Below are 19,407 nucleotides of genomic sequence, written 5' to 3'. Positions count from 1 at the left end.
CTCAAAATATATTGTGATTTGATGATGATGTGCCTCTTGCAGAAACCATCCATGTGTATTTTCATTCTATTAGATATTCGGGATATTAGATACTTATTTTGGGAATTATGTTTAATTATTTATGATGGTGCATGTTATCAAATTATGTTGTCAAATGACAAAAATGTCAACAAAAATTAACTTGTAGAATTAAACATGACTACACCAAAAAATGGTGTTCAATGACTTGAGAAATGGAACTTTAGGGCCATGTATAAGTATAAAAGCAAAGTAGTATTCCAGAGCTTCAAGTCTATCGACTAAGCCCGTACATCCTTCATTTGAGAAAAGTTTGTAGAGAGTTTCGATAGAGAGAGGGAGATCCAAGAATACAAAGAGGGAGAGAGTGATCTTGACGGATCTTACAAGGTTTAAAGTATTATCATTAGATTTTTTTATAGAGAGAGGGAGAGTGACAAGCATGGAAGGGGTAAGAGTGTTTATGAGAGATTTTACAAGGTTTAAAGTGTTATTATTAGAATAATGCACCCAAATGGTCAAATATGAGGTTTTTCTCAAAGTTCGGATGGCATGGACAGAACCCGTATGAGGTGATGAGTTTGTACACATTGTGGCGTCGGTATGTAAGGGTAGTCTGGATGTGTGGTCTAGAATTCCGGATGTGGTGGTGGGCCCCCAAATCACTCCAACAATTATAATATCCACACACGAAAGCTATTTTGTTTGAAAAAAAAAAAAAAAAAACTTTTTACCACTATATAAATACTCCATTTACCTTAAACTCACTCCATCCTATCTCTAAAAGTTCTCATAATACACAATGTGTTCCAATGACAAAGAAACACCGCAATCTCTAACATCACTTCCTTTTATGTTTCATAATAATGATTTTACTTTCATGCAACTAGTTGCGAAGGAGTATGAAGAATTGCTTTGCAATGACGGTAACATGTATTTGCCGCTTATGGGTCAAACCGAAGAAGGAGCAAGTTCTCAATCTGTAAGGAAGCGTAAAGTAATAAACAGAGCTCGTGAAGATGCAAAGTGTCATTTGTAGAAAGACTATTTTTGCTCTAGAGCCGTTCCCAGCAAACTATTTTTAATCGTCGGCTTCATATGAGTCGCGATATGTTCCTTCAAATTATAAAGGATTTGTCAGACAATTATGAATTCTTTACACAAAGAACAGATGCGTTTAATCGAAAGGGTCTATCACCAACCCAAAAGTGCACATCCGTCTTGCGGCGATTGGCATACAGTTTTGCTAGTAACGCAACTGATGAATACGTACGCATCGGTGAAACTACGCCCAACATGTTGTTATGATCCTTTTGTGAGTATATGATCGAACTTCATTCCAAAGAATATCTTAGAATGCCTAACGAAAGTGACCCACAGTTACTGGAGTCCTAATCACAAATCCATTGATTTTCAGGATTGTTGGGCAAAATTGATTGTATGTATCATCCATGTAAAATATGTTAATTACATGGAATTGGCGATATATGTAAGATGACAAAGGATGTCCCACGTTAATGCTCGAGACAGTTGCGTCCCATGACCTTTGGATTTGGCATGCCTTTTTTGGAGCTTCTGGTTCGAACAATAGCATCAACATCCTTAAGCAGTCACCAATATTCAACAGCGCACTAAATGGTTTTGCACCTTCGTGCATGTGAACGAGACATGACACAATAAATGATACTAGCTTGCTGATGGATGATATAGCTGTCGTGGGCTAATCAAAAGTATTTATTTTAACTGAAATACCAACACTAGTACGTGTAAATAAGGTCGTATCCGAAAGGAATTTGAGGTAAGTGTAGAAGAATTTAACTAAGAATTGCTATTATCTAATTGGGGGTTTGTTTGTTTGTTTGAGAAAAAAAAACACAATTTGTCACGAAGAATTTAACAGGAATGCTCCACTCGGTCGCGCCCTGCGAGGGATACAGAAGTTGGAAAAACTTGTTTTTCTTGTTCGTTTTGGCATTCGGACTTGATTAAACACGTTATAAACTAAGAATGACTAACTCCTTTCATGTTTTATGAAATGTAGGTATATCTTGAAGTGCCGGATGACGATCAAGCTTAAGAAAGAACCGAACACGATCAAGATACAAGCTTCCGCACTATGTTTCGTCGTCATCTTTAAACGACGAACTCATATATATTATGTTGTATTGTTTTAAATCTTAAAATGTTTTAATAAACCCGTATTTTTCAAATGGATGTGTAAACGTGAATACACATTTATAGTCAAAACTTATATGAAAACTGTTAAATAGAAGTAAGGGTCTTACATGTACGGTCCAAATAATTAGTGTGCGGTCCAAAGGGTAGTGTGCGGCCATCTAAGACAAAGGTGGAATTTTAACCAGCTGACGTGTACGGTTTTAAACGCATTTGAGTGTAGAATTTGTTCTGCTAACAATCTTGACAAACCGACTGCACGGTTAGACTCGTGTGATTTTTTGTACATTATATATCATTGGACTCGAAATTCTGAGATGAGTCTAACGGTACAAATTGGTAAAAACAGTTTTCGGTCAGTTTCGTATGGTTAGAAAGGCACGAGAATTCCGGAAAAGTGTTTGGACATTATATATCATTGGACTCGAAATTCCGAGACGAGTCTAACGCTACAATTTGGTAAAACAACACAGAATAATAAATGGTTTTTTACATATTTCCATCTACTAAGCTGACTTATTACGTATTTCCATAAACAAACAAAAAAAAACAATTATATATTTTCATTCCCTAACCCATATAAATTACATAATTCCTTTTCATCCAAATTACTCTTAGAATGACCATTTTACCCTTAATGAAATATTAAATGAATATATACATATTTCTCCTTTCTAATATCATCAATCAATTACATATCAATAAATTGAGAAATGGAACTTTAGGGCCATGTAGAATTACAAAGGCAAAGCAATATTATGGGGCTTCAAGTCTATTAGCTAAGCCTATACATCCTTAATTTGAGAAAAGATAGAGTTTTGATAGAGATAGGGGCATCCATGAAAACAAAGAGGGAGACAAGTGCTCTTGAGGGATGTTAATAGTTTTAAAGTATTATAAATAGTTTTTTTTTATAAGGAGAGGGAGAGTGACGAATATAGAAGGGGTAAGAATGTTCTTGAGAGATTTTGTAATGATTAAAGTATTATCATAGAATTTTATCATGTTGCAATCCTAAATGGTGATTAATCATTCATTATTGCAAATTGTACATTCCTAGAATCGAATCATTGATTAACACGAATCAACCACTCGATCACACCGATGTGTGGAATCCATAGGTGCAATATTGTAAATAAACGTTGTTTAGGTTTCACACAAACAAAGTTTCATTACAAAGATAGGAGAGAACAATTACAAAAACAAATGAAGCTTTGTCCTATATAGGCAATCCTTATATGCTATATTGACTAACATAGAGGGTGTCTGTGCTTTGAGGAGCTAGCGCATATGCTCTCTGTGCTAGCTACCTTTGCGTTGCCTATACCAAATAAAATCAAAACCTATTTAAACACATTCTAAGCTATTGTCACACCCCTAATTTCCACGTGTCACCGGTGGGCCCGGTGGGGGATTAATGTGACGTAGTTGATATCATCATAGTCAAACAACACAAATTATAATGCACAGCGGAAGCAAAGATAGATTCATTTCAACTTAAATTATTGTAATATCAAGTATCACAAAATGTCGAAATAGAATCCACAGGCAGAATCAAACGAAAAAGGAACTTCATTTCAACAGACTTCATGCATCCTAAGCTTGCGAGACTTCTATGGATGCTTAAGGAGTGACCAGCCTATTACGCGTAGTACCTGCACTTAGTCTTTTTGGAAAATATGTTAGTTTACACTGGTAAATACGATTAAACTGACTCATTTTGAAAATGTTTAAAAATTGATTTAAACGCTCGTGGCATAAAACTTTTTATAACTTGGGATAATTATTTGCTTAATAATCTTGTAAAAGAATTACATATTCGTTCTGCGTTCAGTAGCCCGGGTCGTGTCGGGTTAAAGATTAATAGACACACCACTTAATATAATTCCGCCGCGAGACTTCTCTCGTACCGTTGATTATATATATTGTACAACACTACGGGTGTACGCCTACACCCGAGTGCTAAGGTCGTGGCCATTCTTTGAATGATGCCAAGGATATCCGGGACATGGTCATTAAGCCCCCAAAGGCGTTAAACAAACAAAACAGCATTTTCAAACGGGTTAATTTGACTGCGCATAACCAAGACCGGTTAAGGTCAATTCCCCGACCAAGCGGTATTTTATATACCGTACCCCAAGCCCGTATAGGGAAAATAAGTTAAACATATTTACCTGAGCAAAGTATAAACCAAATATAACGAGTGCACGCAGCTTTTACTGGGCTCCTAGATCTGGAAATTAAGGTTTTAATAACCTATTAGAATCCTAACGAGTCTTAAGCTTAGACCGGTTAGTTTTATACAAAGATTACGGTTTTAGACGCACAATAAGGCGAAGACCGTTTTAGAATGTGGTTTTGACCCAACAAGCTTGCACACTTGTTTTATATGGGTAATATAATCACATTCTGAATTTTGAGACCGAAAAGATGTGGTTTGACCCGTTTCGGCTAAAATGGCCAAACTAGCCATATAAGCCGATCCGAACGCGTATAGCGCGTACCGAGTAACCATAAGAGTCAAATACAAGTTTCTGAAGTTAATATGCTTAAAATATGTTGTGATATCAGGATGATACCTTCCATTATGCCTCAAATGATTTTAAACCAAGGCTATGCCTCATAAGGGCGTTTTGGTCATTTTATAAGGTGTAAAGGGGTTAAAATGATAACCTGAGTTACAGGTCTGATTAAATTAGTAAATATACTTAATTTACTAAGTTATAACAGTAGGGTATCAAAATTATGTGAAATTTATTATCTTTAACCTTACCATGCACCGTAGGGGCATTTTGGTAATTTCACATGTGCCTAAAAGGTCAATTCTGGAATTCTGAGTTCAAAACATTTGCCTACTGTTTAAAATATAAAAATTTACTAATTACATCAGTAGGTTTTAGGCTCAATAAGGTTCTAGTGCACACTTATGCGTTAAAAATGCCTAAAAAGGCGATTTTGAGTCATTTTCGGGTTTTCTGTAAAAAGCTGATATTTTTAATATTCCAGAAGGCTCAAAATAATTAATTTATCATAACAAATCAGTAGAAATTGGTTTGAGGTCAAAAGGATTTGTAAAACTCATTTTATGGCTAAAAGGGGTAAAACCGGCATAAACCGAATTTAACCTTAGAACACTAAGTTATGCTCAGCCTAAAAATAAATAAAAATCACCAAAAATCCCAAAATATTATTTTATAACAGTGGGTAAAAAGTTTGGTATAAAAATTTGGGTTTTAATAGGCTATACGTAATTTACGCCATTTAATTAGTGAGGAAGCTCTTAATTACGCTATTGAGCATAACTCTTAATCTAGACCTCAAACTGACTTCAAATTTTGGGTGCAAGTTTATAATTCAGTAGCTAAGGTGCCTACCCTTTTACATTTTCAAAAATCACGTCTTAAAGTCAAATGGGCATAATGGTCAACATATAAGCGATTAACGGAAACATGCATGTGAATAGGATATCTAATGAAACAAGTTGTATAATCTCAGAGAGTTATACTAACATGTAAATAGGTTCAAAAGAAGCTCTAAGGCAATCCTAATCTTGGCTTAAACGGGTCAGAACTGAAAGTCAAAGCAGAAGTCAAACTTTGTGACTTTCGTTTCCAAACCGAGCCTAAACTGAAAATTGTCGAGTTGAACATGTTGGAACATGTTCTTACATTAATTATCAAGTTATTTTAATGATCAAACAGGTTGCATGTAACCTACATTGCTAATTATGCATTAATTCGCAAATAACCTTTCTGTTGACTTTTTATAATAAGCTTTGACTCGACAATTAACATAGTTAGAGTGGGAATCTGGAAATACCCTTTTAAGGGTTTGTTACCCACGTAATTACCTACTTAAAGGTACTTTTAATTCGTGATTTGACTAAGTACTTTTTAATTAATCACGAAGTCAAACCTTAATTACGACGGTTTGACTTTTAGCTAATTAACTAAGCTAAAACAACTTAAAAGAGATTAAGGACACTTACAAGAGTCCTAAGAAGGGTTAGGGATTTAATGAGAACTTGATGTTGTCCAGAAAAGCTCCAGAGAAGTCTTGGACCAAGGTTGCAAGTGAGCATGTAAAGTGTTCACAATTTCAAGCTCTTATATAGTGAACCTTGAGGTCCAAGATGATGCCAAGATAGTCTAGAGTGGTTACAAGATCATCCCAGGTGTCTCTATGATGATATAAACTGCCTAGCAAGTCCCTGGTTTCGAAAACCATTCATTTAAGTCGGTGTAACAGGCTAAACAGGCAGCTGTCCATTTTCTGCTGCCAGCGACTGCCTTACGGACCGTAAGCTTAAGGCCTTGCGGTCCGTAAGCTCCTCTTGCGGACCGTATGCTGAAACAGTTATGGTCCGTAACCGACCCTTGCTGAAATCGCCCAGGTACCCTCCTTACGGACCGTAAGACTAGGGCCTTGCGGTCCGTAACCGGTGATCAGAGGACAAAACTTTTAAAACTTTTAAGTCATGACCATGCAACCAAAACAATTCCGAATTCAGTCCATCTTTTTCAGTTGTGGGGCCACCTGCTCAGCCATTGCATGCTTGGATGGTTTTTACATGTCCCCTCCTTTAATTGACTTCTTAAGGGACTTGCAAGATGACGGAAATACCAAGAACATGTCTTGGATTCTCATAATAGTTTAATAAGCTACATATCTATCCTTGATTCCCTATTTACAAGGACTTTATTTAGCATTTTCAGTAGTAACAAACCTACTAATCCGAAGTCCATAATAAAGATGGAACTTTATTTATTTGGAACAACCGGTTGGCATATAAGATGTTTATCAAACAATTTAAGGGTCTTGGGATTTATGAATTCGGGTCGCTCAGAGGTGTTTTAATAACATGTCGCCCTTTGGGTCGTTCAGAGGTATTTTAATAACATGACGCCCTTTTTATTAAAAATCGTACCATACATCTTTTTATTTGACCCGGTTTTCCTGACACGTCTGTCTCTCATGACACGTGTCTTTATTTTAAAGGACAGGAATTTTCGAGGTGTTACAGCTATACATACACATTTAACAATACAAAACACAAACTAGACACCCTCTAGGTTATCACCGAATTTGCATCAACAGACTCCCCCTTGATAATAGCTAAAGGTGAAAAAGTTCCAAGCACTTCCAATATGGATATCAAAAGCGAAGCACAATCGAACTACGCATAGAAATTGTAGTGTTTGCTCCATATCCTTAAGCTCATAGATGTCATTCCAGTACAATATCTTAATGTCTTCAATCGAGAAGTTAACAATCATCATCAGATAAAAACTCTCATGATCTTGTTATCCTTTGCCAACACAATACGTTTTTCACCTGTCACACAATCATCATACCACCACCTCATTGTCTTTAACACATTTTGTGGTCGTTTCCTCAAAGGAATATCTTTTTAAGACGCTTGGTTTTGGAAACTTTAGAACTACCCACAGGTTATCTGCCAGAATAACTTGTTGAGCCTTGAAAGTTTATTTTAGTCTTTCTACGTCACTTTGAAGGGTAACCACCATTGCTTTCGAATTAGAATAAGATGATTGTTTGTGGTTGTGGTGGAGACTTAGGATCATCACTTTGGAGGGTAACGCTACCATTGCTTTCATATTAGAACATGCCTATTCCTAGTCGAAACAGTGGCTTTGGGCGGTGAGTTTTCCCTGAAACTAGAGATAGTTGGCTTTGGCTATGCAGCGTTGTCTGCGACCGTGAACGTATAGGGTTGCCTTTTGCCATTGGGTTACTTTACGTTACTAGTAGGCCGGTAAAAATATAAAATAATAAAAATATGTTTTTCATATAAAATAATAAAAACATTAAAATAATAGCCAAACATCCAACAAATCTCATTCCAAAACCAGAGTCGTGGTGATCGTCTCTTTCTCTCTCACACCATCTCGATCTTCTCACGCAGATCTCCGTTACCACCAAAACCATCACATATCAATGTCAGGCGCCATTGCTGTAGGAGCCGCTGGCTCATGGGCAAGAGCACTGGTTAAGATCTCCCCCTACACCTTCTCCGCCATCGGTATCGCCGTCGCTATTGGCGTCTCCGTCTTAGGCGCCGCCTGGTATTTCAATTCCATCAAACATCTACACATATAATCATATCTGTATTCTGATTCTATCGATTTGTATGTATCAGGGGAATTTATATCACCGGAAGTAGTTTAATCGGTGCGGCAATCAAAGCTCCACGTATTACTTCCAAGAATCTTATTAGGTATGTGATGAATTGTTGAATTCAAGCCCTAGGTTTTGTTTATCGTTACTGCAATTTTGACTTTTGGTCAATATGTTGAACTTGTTTGAACTTTATGACCTAATTAGATTGAAATTGTAATTAGATTGGCCTAATGATGTGTAACTTGCTTCCATTAGGTGTTAAGAGTGATTAGTTGTTTAGGTAAATATTGTAATTAGAGTAACCTGATGTTGCGTGGCTTCGATAGGGTATGTTGGATGTAAATGCACCTTCTGATATTGTAGTCATTTTTATGTTATGCCTCTGTTATCTCTTCATAGAAATGTTGGAAATCAGGCCCAAAATCGCGCATGAAATGCACTCAATATTGAGACTCTTTTGTTTTTTGTGATACAATACAACCGGAAACAAAACCACACAAAACATAATAACCGTTAACGTCTATCTATGCTAAAACAAAACTTAATCACCAAGCTGTTCTAATCCATCTATGGAAACTATTCTCCTCGGTCCACATGTGAAATCGGCCCATTCTTGATCTGATTAAGCTAACACGAAGTAATTTTACATACTTACCACCATGTCATGTATATATTTTGTGTTATAAAATCTTAGTATTAATGATATTTTCCAAGTTGTGAACTATCAAGCACCTTTGCCTCTGAATATGTTATTATTGTTAAGTTTGACAATATATTTCCGCACCATTTGAGGTTATCTAGTAGGATACTTGTACCAAATGGTTACTAGGAGAGGGTTGCTAAGGTTGAATGGGCAGAAAGTAAATGGACACAATGTATGCATAATGCATGAACGGAATGTACCAAAGGAGTTGGTGTTAGCAGGGGCGGACCTACCTTAGGGGAAGGGGTAGCCTCCGCTACCGCTTGGCGCTCCGGCGGTAGTGTAAATTTTGGAAAAATTTGACGTTTTTTCGATTTCATTACCGCTTTTTTATAAAACGTTACCGCTACAAAGATTTTCTAGATCCGCCACTGGGTGTTAGATGTGAGTGTGTAGGTCAACCTTGCTCTTTTTGTGTGGTATTGATTTTTCTGTCTCGGGGTAAAATTCTTGATGCTTCCGTTTGGTTTTACTTCAATTCTTGAATCTTTTATAATATCAGTTGAAAATGGTGCAAGTAGTGGTAGTTTGCCGTTTATTATTAAAGGAGTAATATTATTTTGGGAGAAGCTGACAGGATCTATAATTCAAACATATTTGAACTGAAGTAAACAGCAACAGCTCGATTCGAGAGGGGCGATGTCTCCAAATACACAATACTTTGATAATGAAAAACAAGAATGAAGAATGTCAAAGTAAAAAGCCAGCTTTAATACTCTATGACATTTAGAAACTGCTCCATAAGGTAGGCATAGGAACAGCTCTTCAACCCTTCATTTTACCGCTAATAATAGGCATAGTACTGCTCCCCACTCTTTCAATTTACTGCTCACTCCTTGACCAAGTGGATCCAGCTTAAGACCAAAAACATGATTCAGTTTTTCCATATGGGCAGCTGTGGCCCGTTTCCTTCTTATCGCGTATACTTTAATTGGGCCTTTATCAGAGGCCTTTTTCGTATAGTTATCATAGATAGCTCATAGGTCACAGGTAACAAATTGGCATCACTTTGTTTGAAATATTGAAGGCTTTATGTCATCATACACTTGTATGTTGAAACTTTTGAAAAAATAACCAGCATTATGGAGTTTGGATTATATACCTTGTTCCCACTTTTTGTTGGATAATCTTAATCTCTTACCACTCACTTGTGGTAAGAGGCAGTTTTCATCGCCATAGATCATGTTAACAAATCAGTGTTGCTTCTTGGACTAGAATAGTTTGCATATTTAGTTTTGAAGTCTATAACCAAAAAACAATGTACTCTCTGCACCCTGAACAATTTAAACTACTCGCATTTCTTAAAACTAAAAAGTACACCTGAATGTAAAAGGTCAGTTCAAAAAGAAAAAAAGAATGGCGGAATCCATAGTTGTTATTGGCGAATAGCGACAAATAGCGATAAGGTGTCTATATGCTACATAGCGAATATGTATAAATAGCGGGCGGTTATTTTATAAATAGCGATACACTAGAAAAAAAGTTAAAATTTCTTATATGTATATTATGTCAAAATACCCTGGTATATATGTTATTTTACATGTATATTTAACAAAAACCTAAAATCCAGCTATTTTATAGCTATATTTAGTTGCTCTTTGTATTAAAAAAAATAGTTGCTATTATCGCTATCTATTGCTACAACCCTAATAGCGAGCTTAAACCTATACGCTACGTAGCGCGCTATAGCGATCGCTACGCTCGCTATTGACAACTATGGTGGAATCAGTTGCATCAGATCAATGAATAACTGTGATCATTCCCATAAGTTAGACATTTCACTAGGTGGCAAAATGGGTGGGTTGGAATGTTGGATAATGCGTTAAAATGGGTAATTTTTACTTTTTTTAAGTTTTACAAATACTCAATGTGCTGAATATGATTATTAAAACTGAATTCTTGCAACCATATTAGTATAGTTCTCAACATGTTTTGTGTTACTACTCGCTTTGACACACTTAACCCATCCTATGTAGTTACATCTTTTAATTGTATCATTTGAGCCCTTAGAGATATAGCATAAGTACATAACCAAAATCGACCTATTTGTATATAAATGGGTCGAAATTGGCACCTCTACGGCTCTACATCTCAGCCTCAGCACATTACAAATAGGAACTCTAGCATCTATTATCCAATCCAATACACTAACTTCAAACCATAAGTTTCTGAAAGCTTGATGATTCACTTGCATTGATCGTCTTCTGTTCCTTTCCTTAACCATCAAATCTTACTTTAAATTACTCAAAATTTTATATCAAATTCACAACTTATTTAAATGAACCCCCTTGGGATTATGATTTAACTTAACATGCATTTGATGACAGTGTCATATTCTGTGAAGCCGTCGCTATATATGGTGTTATCGTTGCCATTATTCTACAAACCAAACTGGAAAGTGTTCCATCTTCACAAATATACGCACCCGAGTCTCTTAGAGCAGGATATGCAATTTTTGCATCTGGACTCATTGTTGGTTTTGCAAATCTTGTATGCGGGTAAGTCTCAAATAACTTTTTTTTTTCTTTGCAATTGATTATTTATTTAGTGTTTATTGTGTGTGTAACCTTTTCTTTGACAGTTTATGTGTGGGGATTATTGGGAGTAGCTGCGCCCTATCGGATGCCCAAAACTCGACACTCTTTGTGAAAATTCTTGTGATTGAGATCTTCGGTAGCGCATTGGGGCTATTTGGTGTGATCGTGGGAATAATAATGTCGGCTCAAGCCACATGGCCTTCAAAAGTTTAAATTTGGCTTCTATTAGCAGTTGAAGAACACAAATTCCTTGTGTGTGCATATCTAGACGAGTATTTATCGGGTTTTCTTGATTTTTGATGTGTGTTAGCCAATAAAGATCGGTCCCATGTTTCATAAACCTGTAGAATCTTCGTATTCTGTAGATGACATCTTGATAACAAGTGATTGATTTGTTGTTCTGTTTATAAGGACAATGTTCCCAAAAATGAGTCATGGTCTAAAACTGGTCTTTGACCGACCTGCATTTCAAAACTCATGCTCATGTTAATGACTACTGGGGTTGGGATCAATTTGACCCGCTCAGAGCCACACTTTACCATGCCAAACGTTCTTTTGGTTATGTTCGATCGCACTTGAAACAGTCTTTAAACCTTATATGCATATATAAGAAATGACGCATTTCTTAATTTTAAGGAAAGATATACATATATTTACTATATAGGATTTAAATACACATACACATACACATGCATACGTCTATATCGTGGTTGCTAAACCTGTGATGAGAATGTATATGTAGTTGGGTCTGTATTCTCACCTGTGATGGGAATGTATATGTAGTTGGGTCTGTATTCTCACCTCTGATGGGAATGTATATGTAGTTGGGTCTGTATTCTCTATTTCTTTGTCATGTTCGCGCCTTTTTTATACATTGGCAACGAACAAAGGAGTACATTACACATTGAATACACTTTCCGCCTAAAGAAACACAATTCCGCGCGGGTGCTTAGACTCAAGTTCCCACCGGTATGGGAATCTCCGATCATTTTGATTTCTTTGGAAGCTGGTGATTTTGCAAAATAGATAACATTCTTAGCCTCATTGCATGGGGTGTGGGGGTTCTTGTGACCACCCCGAACGTTTGAGAGTGAGTATAAACGAGTAGTGAGCATGAGTATGAGCCTTGGAGAGCCGAGAATACCCTAGGGTGGTGTTCCTTATATTTATAACCGGTACGACATAATGTTATCGGAGTGTCACTGTTTGAACATCCTTATGGTCCCCTAGGTGGCAATCGTTAGTTGTGACTGCTATGGGTCCCACTCTGTATATGGGAAAATGATAATTTAGAGAAAAGTAAATCTCATTTTAACATTTCTTTTTGTTGTAACTTTTTTTAGATGCGAAGATTGTGACTACCGTTGACGTGAGAATAAACATATGGTTCAAGAGTATAAATGAGTATTAAGATTATGAGCCTTGGGAAGCCGAGAATACCTAAGGGTGGTGTTCCTCCTATTTAGAGCCGGTATGGTGGAATGTTATCGGTGAAGTGTTACTGTTAGACTATCCTTGTGGTTCCATAGGTGGTAGTCGTTGTGTGTCTGACACGATATGAGTCCCACTATATGCATGTGAGTGAAAATGATAATTTAGAGAAAAATCAATCTTATTTAAACTTATACTTTTGTTGTTGTAACTTTTTTCAAATGACGAAGATTGTGTTTATCACTAGCACGAACCTAGCATAAATACAAACACCAAATTACATTCTATTAACTTTCTTCAATTCTTAATCCATAAAAAGGAAATCCCCTTTATCTCTTCCATGATTTTTTGTTGTAATCAACAAACACATAATTAGGGTTAGTTTTGTCATTTTGATCATGTTGACCATAATTTTATGTAAACGCATCCGATTGCATTGACTTTCAATAACCCTGGTATACAGTAAGGAGTCACACACCGGATCTTTTCCCGTTACATAACCGCCTTCGTTTTGAACTATAAATACCAGATTCTAATAAATCATTTCGCGCCTGTATCATTTGCACACAAATTCTTCACCAACACATTTTCTAGGGTTTCGTTGCGACTCATCTACTGATCATTGAGCTGTTGATCATCAACACACCTGCAAATTTCAGTGAAATCGTCTAATTTGAGTGCAAAATGAGCAAGCTAGTAGGATTATCAGGCATGAAGAGCCTCGATCGTTTCAAATATTCGTTAGGATCGACTTCTTCTAGTCCGGCAGCTGCAAAAACTTTCAATATTTCTTCACATCAACCTTCGAATTCAAGTTCTTCAGGAAGTTTCGCTAATTTGAAGCTCGCTGCAGGTTTTGTTACCAAAACTCTGAGATTACTGACTTATATAATGTTTTTGAGCATAATGTATGTTCGTGTACCGGTGTACGTAACTCGTTTTGTTTTGTGCAGAGAAATTGGTGAAAGAGCAAGCTTCATCGAAAACAGATCTAGACCTGGCGGTATGATGAACATCTCTCTCTCTCTCACTCATCTATGTATGTGTGTGTGTGTGTGCGCGAGCGCGCTATGTTGTATGACTGTTGCGACAAATTTGAACATATCAATGTGTACTTCTGTGATGATTTTGGTAGGTGCTCCGTTATAAATGTAGTTTACTTATAGTGTGATGTTTGTTTCGAGTAATGTAGACTGTCATATGGAACCTTGTAGAAGCAAACAGAAGCACTTGTATCTGATAATTGTAATAAAGTTATTGTGTATTTGTAGTATATACCACTCTCTGGCTCATAATTAGAGTGTAATTGGATGATTGGAAGGTATTGACTATTTCAGGAATGTTCAGGGCCATAGTAGGATACCTAGTAGTGTGTGTATATGTATTTATGTGTATGCTTGCTGAGAAATTGATCAACAAATAGCATTTTGTTATATCAAAAGGTAGAATAGTTGGATATTGTTACTCATGTTATCTTTGTCTCTAAAGGCTCTTCTGATTGTTTCTTCCTAGAACACAAACAACATCCTTTTTGGGCACAATAGCCTCACTCTTACTATGCATAAGCTGTTTGTAAATAAAGGCTTCCATGAAACCTTTGGAACATGTGTGTATGTGTGGTATATTTTTGTATTAATTATGGAATCTATTCTGATATATATTGCAATGGATACAGAATTCTAAGATTAAGAAATTGTCGGACTATATTCATGTGTTGGAAGAGAAGTTGCAGCATGCTTATAATGAAAATGCAAAGCTTAAAGTGACGCATAGAGAAGATGAGAAACTTTGGAGAGGACTAGAGTCAAAGTTCTCCTCCACAAAGGCCATATGTGATCAACTTACTGAAACGTTACAAACTTTAGCTGATCAGGTTAAGAATGGTAAGAAGTTTGTTGTTGATACTTGATTCCTAAATAATGAGATAACCATGGATGTATTTATCATGTTGCTGCTTCTACAGCTGAGAAAGACAAAGTCTTTTTTGAAAATAAACTGTCTGAAACTTCAGTAGCTTTAGACAATCTGAATGGACAGATGAAATCTCTCTCTCTGAGGCTGGAATCATCAGAAGAAACCGTCAGGACTCGTAAGTTTAATCTTCCTTGTTATAAAGCCAATTATAAATTTAATCTTTGGTTTATTTCTTTGAATGTGTGGAGTTGTACTTGCAGGTGACAAAGAGTTGAAGGAACTTAGCATTGACAAGGAAAATGTAGAGAAACAACTTAGAGACGAACATGACCAAGTTCTCAGTCTCATCAATGAAAAAGGCATCGATAACTTTATAACAATATATGTTTAGTTTCCCTCTGTGTTGGTGTTATGCACAATAAGATTTTAAATAGTCTGAATCTCAATTTATCCATATTTTGCAGATAATCTGATCAAGAAATTTGAAGAGACTGTAGCATCTAATGAATCAGCCATAGAGAGTTTGAACTCTAAATTGAGTGAGTTGAAAATTGAGCTAGTATCAAAGGAAGCTAAACTAAACAACATGCAAGAATCAGGTGAAAGGAAGGAGAAAGAGAATACTGATCTTATAGCCTGTAACAAGAAGTTAAACGGGCATTTAGACAAAGCAATGCAGGAGAACCAGAATCTAGAAAATTTTGTAAAGATGCTAACTGTTAAGCTCACAGATTTGGATAAACAGAGTCTAGACTTTTGGGAGAAGGTTATAAAAGTCGATGCTCTATTTTCTTCTTGCTTTGAGTTAGTACAAGAGGGAAATAAACTTGCAACACAAAAGGCACAAAAGCGTTTTGATAGTCTTCATGGTCAACTATTGAAGACCACATCAGGAAATGATGCATTGCAGTTGGTTAATAAAGAGTTGGAGAATAAGATCAGTGAGCTCCAGAATGATCTAAAGTTCACAATGAGTCAGCATGCAGAAGAATCTCACTTAGCAGAAGAGAAGATTCAGAGGTTAGAGTCTGAAGCAGAAACGCTTCTTGCAAAGAAGGTTGAACTGGATAACGTGATTACCACTTTGGAGGATCAAATCCGTTCTTTATCTGAAGCTTCTAGATTATCAGAGATACAAATGGTGCTTGTTAAATAATTTATCATCATGTTATTATGTTATATGTTTAATCAGTTTTTATTGTCAAACACGCAGCAAGACTTTCAGTTAAAGCATTCAGAGTCTGAAACTGAGAATAAAGAGAATATCAGGAATCTTGAATCCGAGATACATAGAACAAAAGAGGAAACAGATACTCTGAAGAAGGAGATTCTGCAGCATGAACAGCATGTTGACTCACTCGAGAAACAACTTAATGAGCTTCATACGTTACTACAGGAGAAGGAACGGGTTGTTTTGGAATCAAACGAAAGAGAGAAACTTCTGGAAGATCAAAAGGCAGAGGCTCAGAAGTTGTTCATCGAAGCTGAAGGTAATCTGAAAGAAGCTAAGAAGCAATATGATGACATGCTGAGAAGTAAACAGTTAGAATTGTCAAAGCATTTGAAGGAAATCTCTCAAAAGAATGATCAGGCTATAAATGATATTCGAAGGAGGTATGAAGTGGAAAAACAGGAATGCATAAATCTTGAAAAGGAAAAGGTTAGATATTTATTATCTTCTGTTCGCTTATTTGTTGGATCTTCAAATTATAGTTGAAAATATATATCTATATATATATATTGTCTCAGGCTGAAAAGGCAATTGTAGATATGGAAAAGAAATGCGGCCAAAAGCTTTCAGAATGCAAAGAGGAATCAAAGCAGCAACTGATGCAGTTAAAGGGAGAACACACTGCTTTGGTATGTATTGTTAATATATTGTGTTTAGAGCGGATTAATGGTAATTAACCCTTTTTTGTGATTGTTTTCCAGGTTAACAACATCCAGCAGCAGAACGATAAGAAGGAAGCTAATCTAAAATCTAATCATACTGAAGAAGTAAAAAAGATACGACTTCAGGCTGAGAATGAACTTAAAGAGGTACTTAAATCCTTATCTGTGGTGCTGATGACTGATTCATGCTTATAAATTGCTAAATTCACATTTTATCTAGAAAACAAAGTTAATCAAGAATCAACATGAAGCTGAGTTAAGAGAATTGAGATCTCAACATGAAGAGGAGTGTAGGCATCTCGAAGAGGAGCTGAATATCCAAAAGGACAGGGTATGTATATTCATCTTTTTGATTATTAAGGGATTAGTGTCTACTTCTTTTTCTCCACATCCAGATTAAGGCCGCAAAACAGGTGGGCCTGGTCAAGTTGGGTAAACGGGTCAAACTTAGTTCTAGATGGTATTTATCACAGGAAGAGAGACAGAAGGCTTTGCTACAGTTGCAGTGGAAAGTAATGAGTGATCAGCCACAAGAAGACCAAGAAGTGACCTCAAGAAAGGCCTGTATTTCATACATGATACACGGAAACCACATCAACTATTTACATCATATCTATATGATCTCAGTTGTATTTCTCTTGTATGTAGGATATGCCTTACATAAATGCAACGCAGTCGCCTGTAACCAGCATGTTAAAGAAAGCAGACAAGGGTAAAACAGGAAATGTGATTAACATTCCCAAGCACTGTAAAAAGGTATGGTACTCACATCCACATCCTCACACATGCGCATGCGTTTACTAAAATGAAGCTCAACTTGATGGAAATGGCAGGTAACTCACCGAGAGTGTGAAGTTGAAACTTCCCACGGTACAACAATCAAGCGGCGAAAGACAAAAAGTACAATCATGTTTCAGGTATTATGGTACTCTTGTCTGAAGCAAGTGCTGTCACACCTATGCTTATTGTGAATCTGTATTGACATTTTATTTTACCTTCTGGAAGGACTCAAAAAAGAACAAGAGGCAAACACCAAAAGCCAATACCCCTAGGAATGCCATTAAGGTAATTATAACCCATTGTATATGTTGGAATAATTACTGATTTGAACTTATTTAACACACGTCTATTGAACAGCGAGTGAAGGGCGGGAGTCAACAAAATCATCATCCTAATATAGGCGATCTATTCACAGAAGGGTCGTTGAACCCATATGCAGATGACCCTTATGCATTTGACTAAAGGTAGTATCTGATACCTCATGAAAGTAATGTGTTTCTAAACTTGGATATTATGTTTTCTTTTATGCATTGAATTGATAGGAAAGTATTATATGACCCTGCTTCTCTGTTTTACTTGATCAGAGAGTGACAATAATTGTATACACCATATATCTTTTATATACTTAGTGACCTTAAATAAAATCCACGATTCTCGTGTTTTTACAATCGCTAAAAATTGAGAGGAAATCTTCGAAGTCAAAACCGGGGCCTCTAATGAAGAAAGGCGGGCAAACTATCTATGCCGCCTATGGCACCCGTTTTAACTTAACCCTCTTTTATCACCTTTGTGCTTCTCCTGTTAATCCACCATATATAAGAGTTTAATAATTACTGGATTGACTCTGTATCATTAAGCATTGCGCCGTACTGGTGGTGGGTGTGATGTGATATCATATGCATATGATTCACGTCTAAGATGCTATGATAACTTTAAAATGTGAATCTTCTTAGTTATTCGTCTAATTACAATATTATTTATCTTCAACGGCTTATCGGGTATAATTCTTATTTTTTCTTGAAAGAAAATATGCCCATGGATCGAAAATGATCCGACTAAAATTTTAAATACATACCTTCTAAAATCTGATTAAATTAGTGTGATTAAACCATTTAAAACATCTGAATGCTAGTCCACTCTGACACAATAGTCTAAACTATCAATTCTAAGAGTATCTGTAGTGATTAAAAACCCATAGATGAGTCTAACAGATCAACAATATCTAATAACATCTTTACAAACATATCCCAAGTAAAGATTTTATCACACACACATCCTTACAATTTCCACTTTATCACCAAATTTTACTAGAACCATCCTACCCAACCCTTCCATAGCCACAAACAAATAACATAAAAATGTCACCAGGATGTGGTCACACAATAGGCCGTCTATTGGGAAGGCGTCTTTGGAGGTGTCATTTCGTCCGTTCGTGGATTCACGGACACATGTCGGTAGTGGTCTTAACAATTTGTTTTATTGCACCATGCATTAAGTTGTTTTAATATTCGTGGAGACAATAATTACAACTGATAATCATATTGATCAATTAACTTACATTGGGGCTACGTTTAAAGGGTCGTCGTATTTCTACATATTATACGAGACTCATGTTTTCCTCGAGAATTATGTTTCCCTCTTAAAATGTGATAAGACATTTAATCTTTTAACACAATGGAAAAATTCATAATATCATCTAATAAACCACATTTTTATACATCAAAATTTACAATTTTTTTTTTTTAAGAAATCATATTTTCTTCTTGGTCAGTGGTAACTTCGAGGGTTTAACTCATTTTTTTTGAACAACAAATT

At 36.2% G+C, this 19,407-nt stretch overlaps 2 protein-coding genes across 2 annotated transcripts; both read left to right on the top strand.

The window, feature by feature from the left end:
- The first annotated feature begins 8,040 nt into the window (after window positions 1–8,040).
- LOC110898508 (V-type proton ATPase subunit c''1) lies at window positions 8,041–12,050 on the top strand. Its single transcript, XM_022145303.2, has 4 exons — window positions 8,041–8,279; window positions 8,354–8,431; window positions 11,365–11,535; window positions 11,619–12,050. Exons 1-4 carry the CDS (start codon window positions 8,152–8,154, stop codon window positions 11,785–11,787), a joined length of 546 nt encoding a protein of 181 aa, XP_022000995.1. The 5' UTR covers window positions 8,041–8,151; the 3' UTR covers window positions 11,788–12,050.
- A 1,409-nt stretch (window positions 12,051–13,459) lies between these two features.
- LOC110898509 (synaptonemal complex protein 1) lies at window positions 13,460–18,231 on the top strand. Its single transcript, XM_022145304.2, has 15 exons — window positions 13,460–13,858; window positions 13,959–14,008; window positions 14,681–14,888; window positions 14,969–15,094; window positions 15,180–15,278; window positions 15,384–16,060; window positions 16,133–16,579; window positions 16,669–16,779; window positions 16,852–16,959; window positions 17,033–17,143; window positions 17,286–17,372; window positions 17,461–17,568; window positions 17,646–17,729; window positions 17,818–17,877; window positions 17,950–18,231. The coding sequence occupies exons 1-15, from the start codon at window positions 13,690–13,692 to the stop codon at window positions 18,052–18,054; spliced, it is 2,550 nt and encodes an 849-aa protein (XP_022000996.1). The 5' UTR covers window positions 13,460–13,689; the 3' UTR covers window positions 18,055–18,231.
- The last annotated feature ends 1,176 nt before the right edge of the window (window positions 18,232–19,407 follow it).

The sequence above is a fragment of the Helianthus annuus genome, chromosome 13, assembly GCF_002127325.2.
Source record: "Helianthus annuus cultivar XRQ/B chromosome 13, HanXRQr2.0-SUNRISE, whole genome shotgun sequence".
Lineage (NCBI taxonomy): Eukaryota > Viridiplantae > Streptophyta > Magnoliopsida > Asterales > Asteraceae > Helianthus > Helianthus annuus.
This window is presented reverse-complemented; position numbering and strand designations above follow the sequence as displayed.

Coding starts and splice junctions, on each gene's coding strand:
- LOC110898508 (XM_022145303.2), top strand. CDS start 8,152: ATGTCAGGCGCCATTGCTGTAGGAGCCGCTGGCTCATGGGCAAGAGCA. Junction 8,280..8,353: donor TCCGTCTTAGGCGCCGCCTG/GTATTTCAATTC, acceptor TGTATGTATCAG/GGGAATTTATATCACCGGAA. Junction 11,536..11,618: donor TTTGCAAATCTTGTATGCGG/GTAAGTCTCAAA, acceptor TTTCTTTGACAG/TTTATGTGTGGGGATTATTG.
- LOC110898509 (XM_022145304.2), top strand. CDS start 13,690: ATGAGCAAGCTAGTAGGATTATCAGGCATGAAGAGCCTCGATCGTTTC. Junction 16,780..16,851: donor AGGGAGAACACACTGCTTTG/GTATGTATTGTT, acceptor ATTGTTTTCCAG/GTTAACAACATCCAGCAGCA. Junction 17,373..17,460: donor AAGAAGTGACCTCAAGAAAG/GCCTGTATTTCA, acceptor TCTTGTATGTAG/GATATGCCTTACATAAATGC.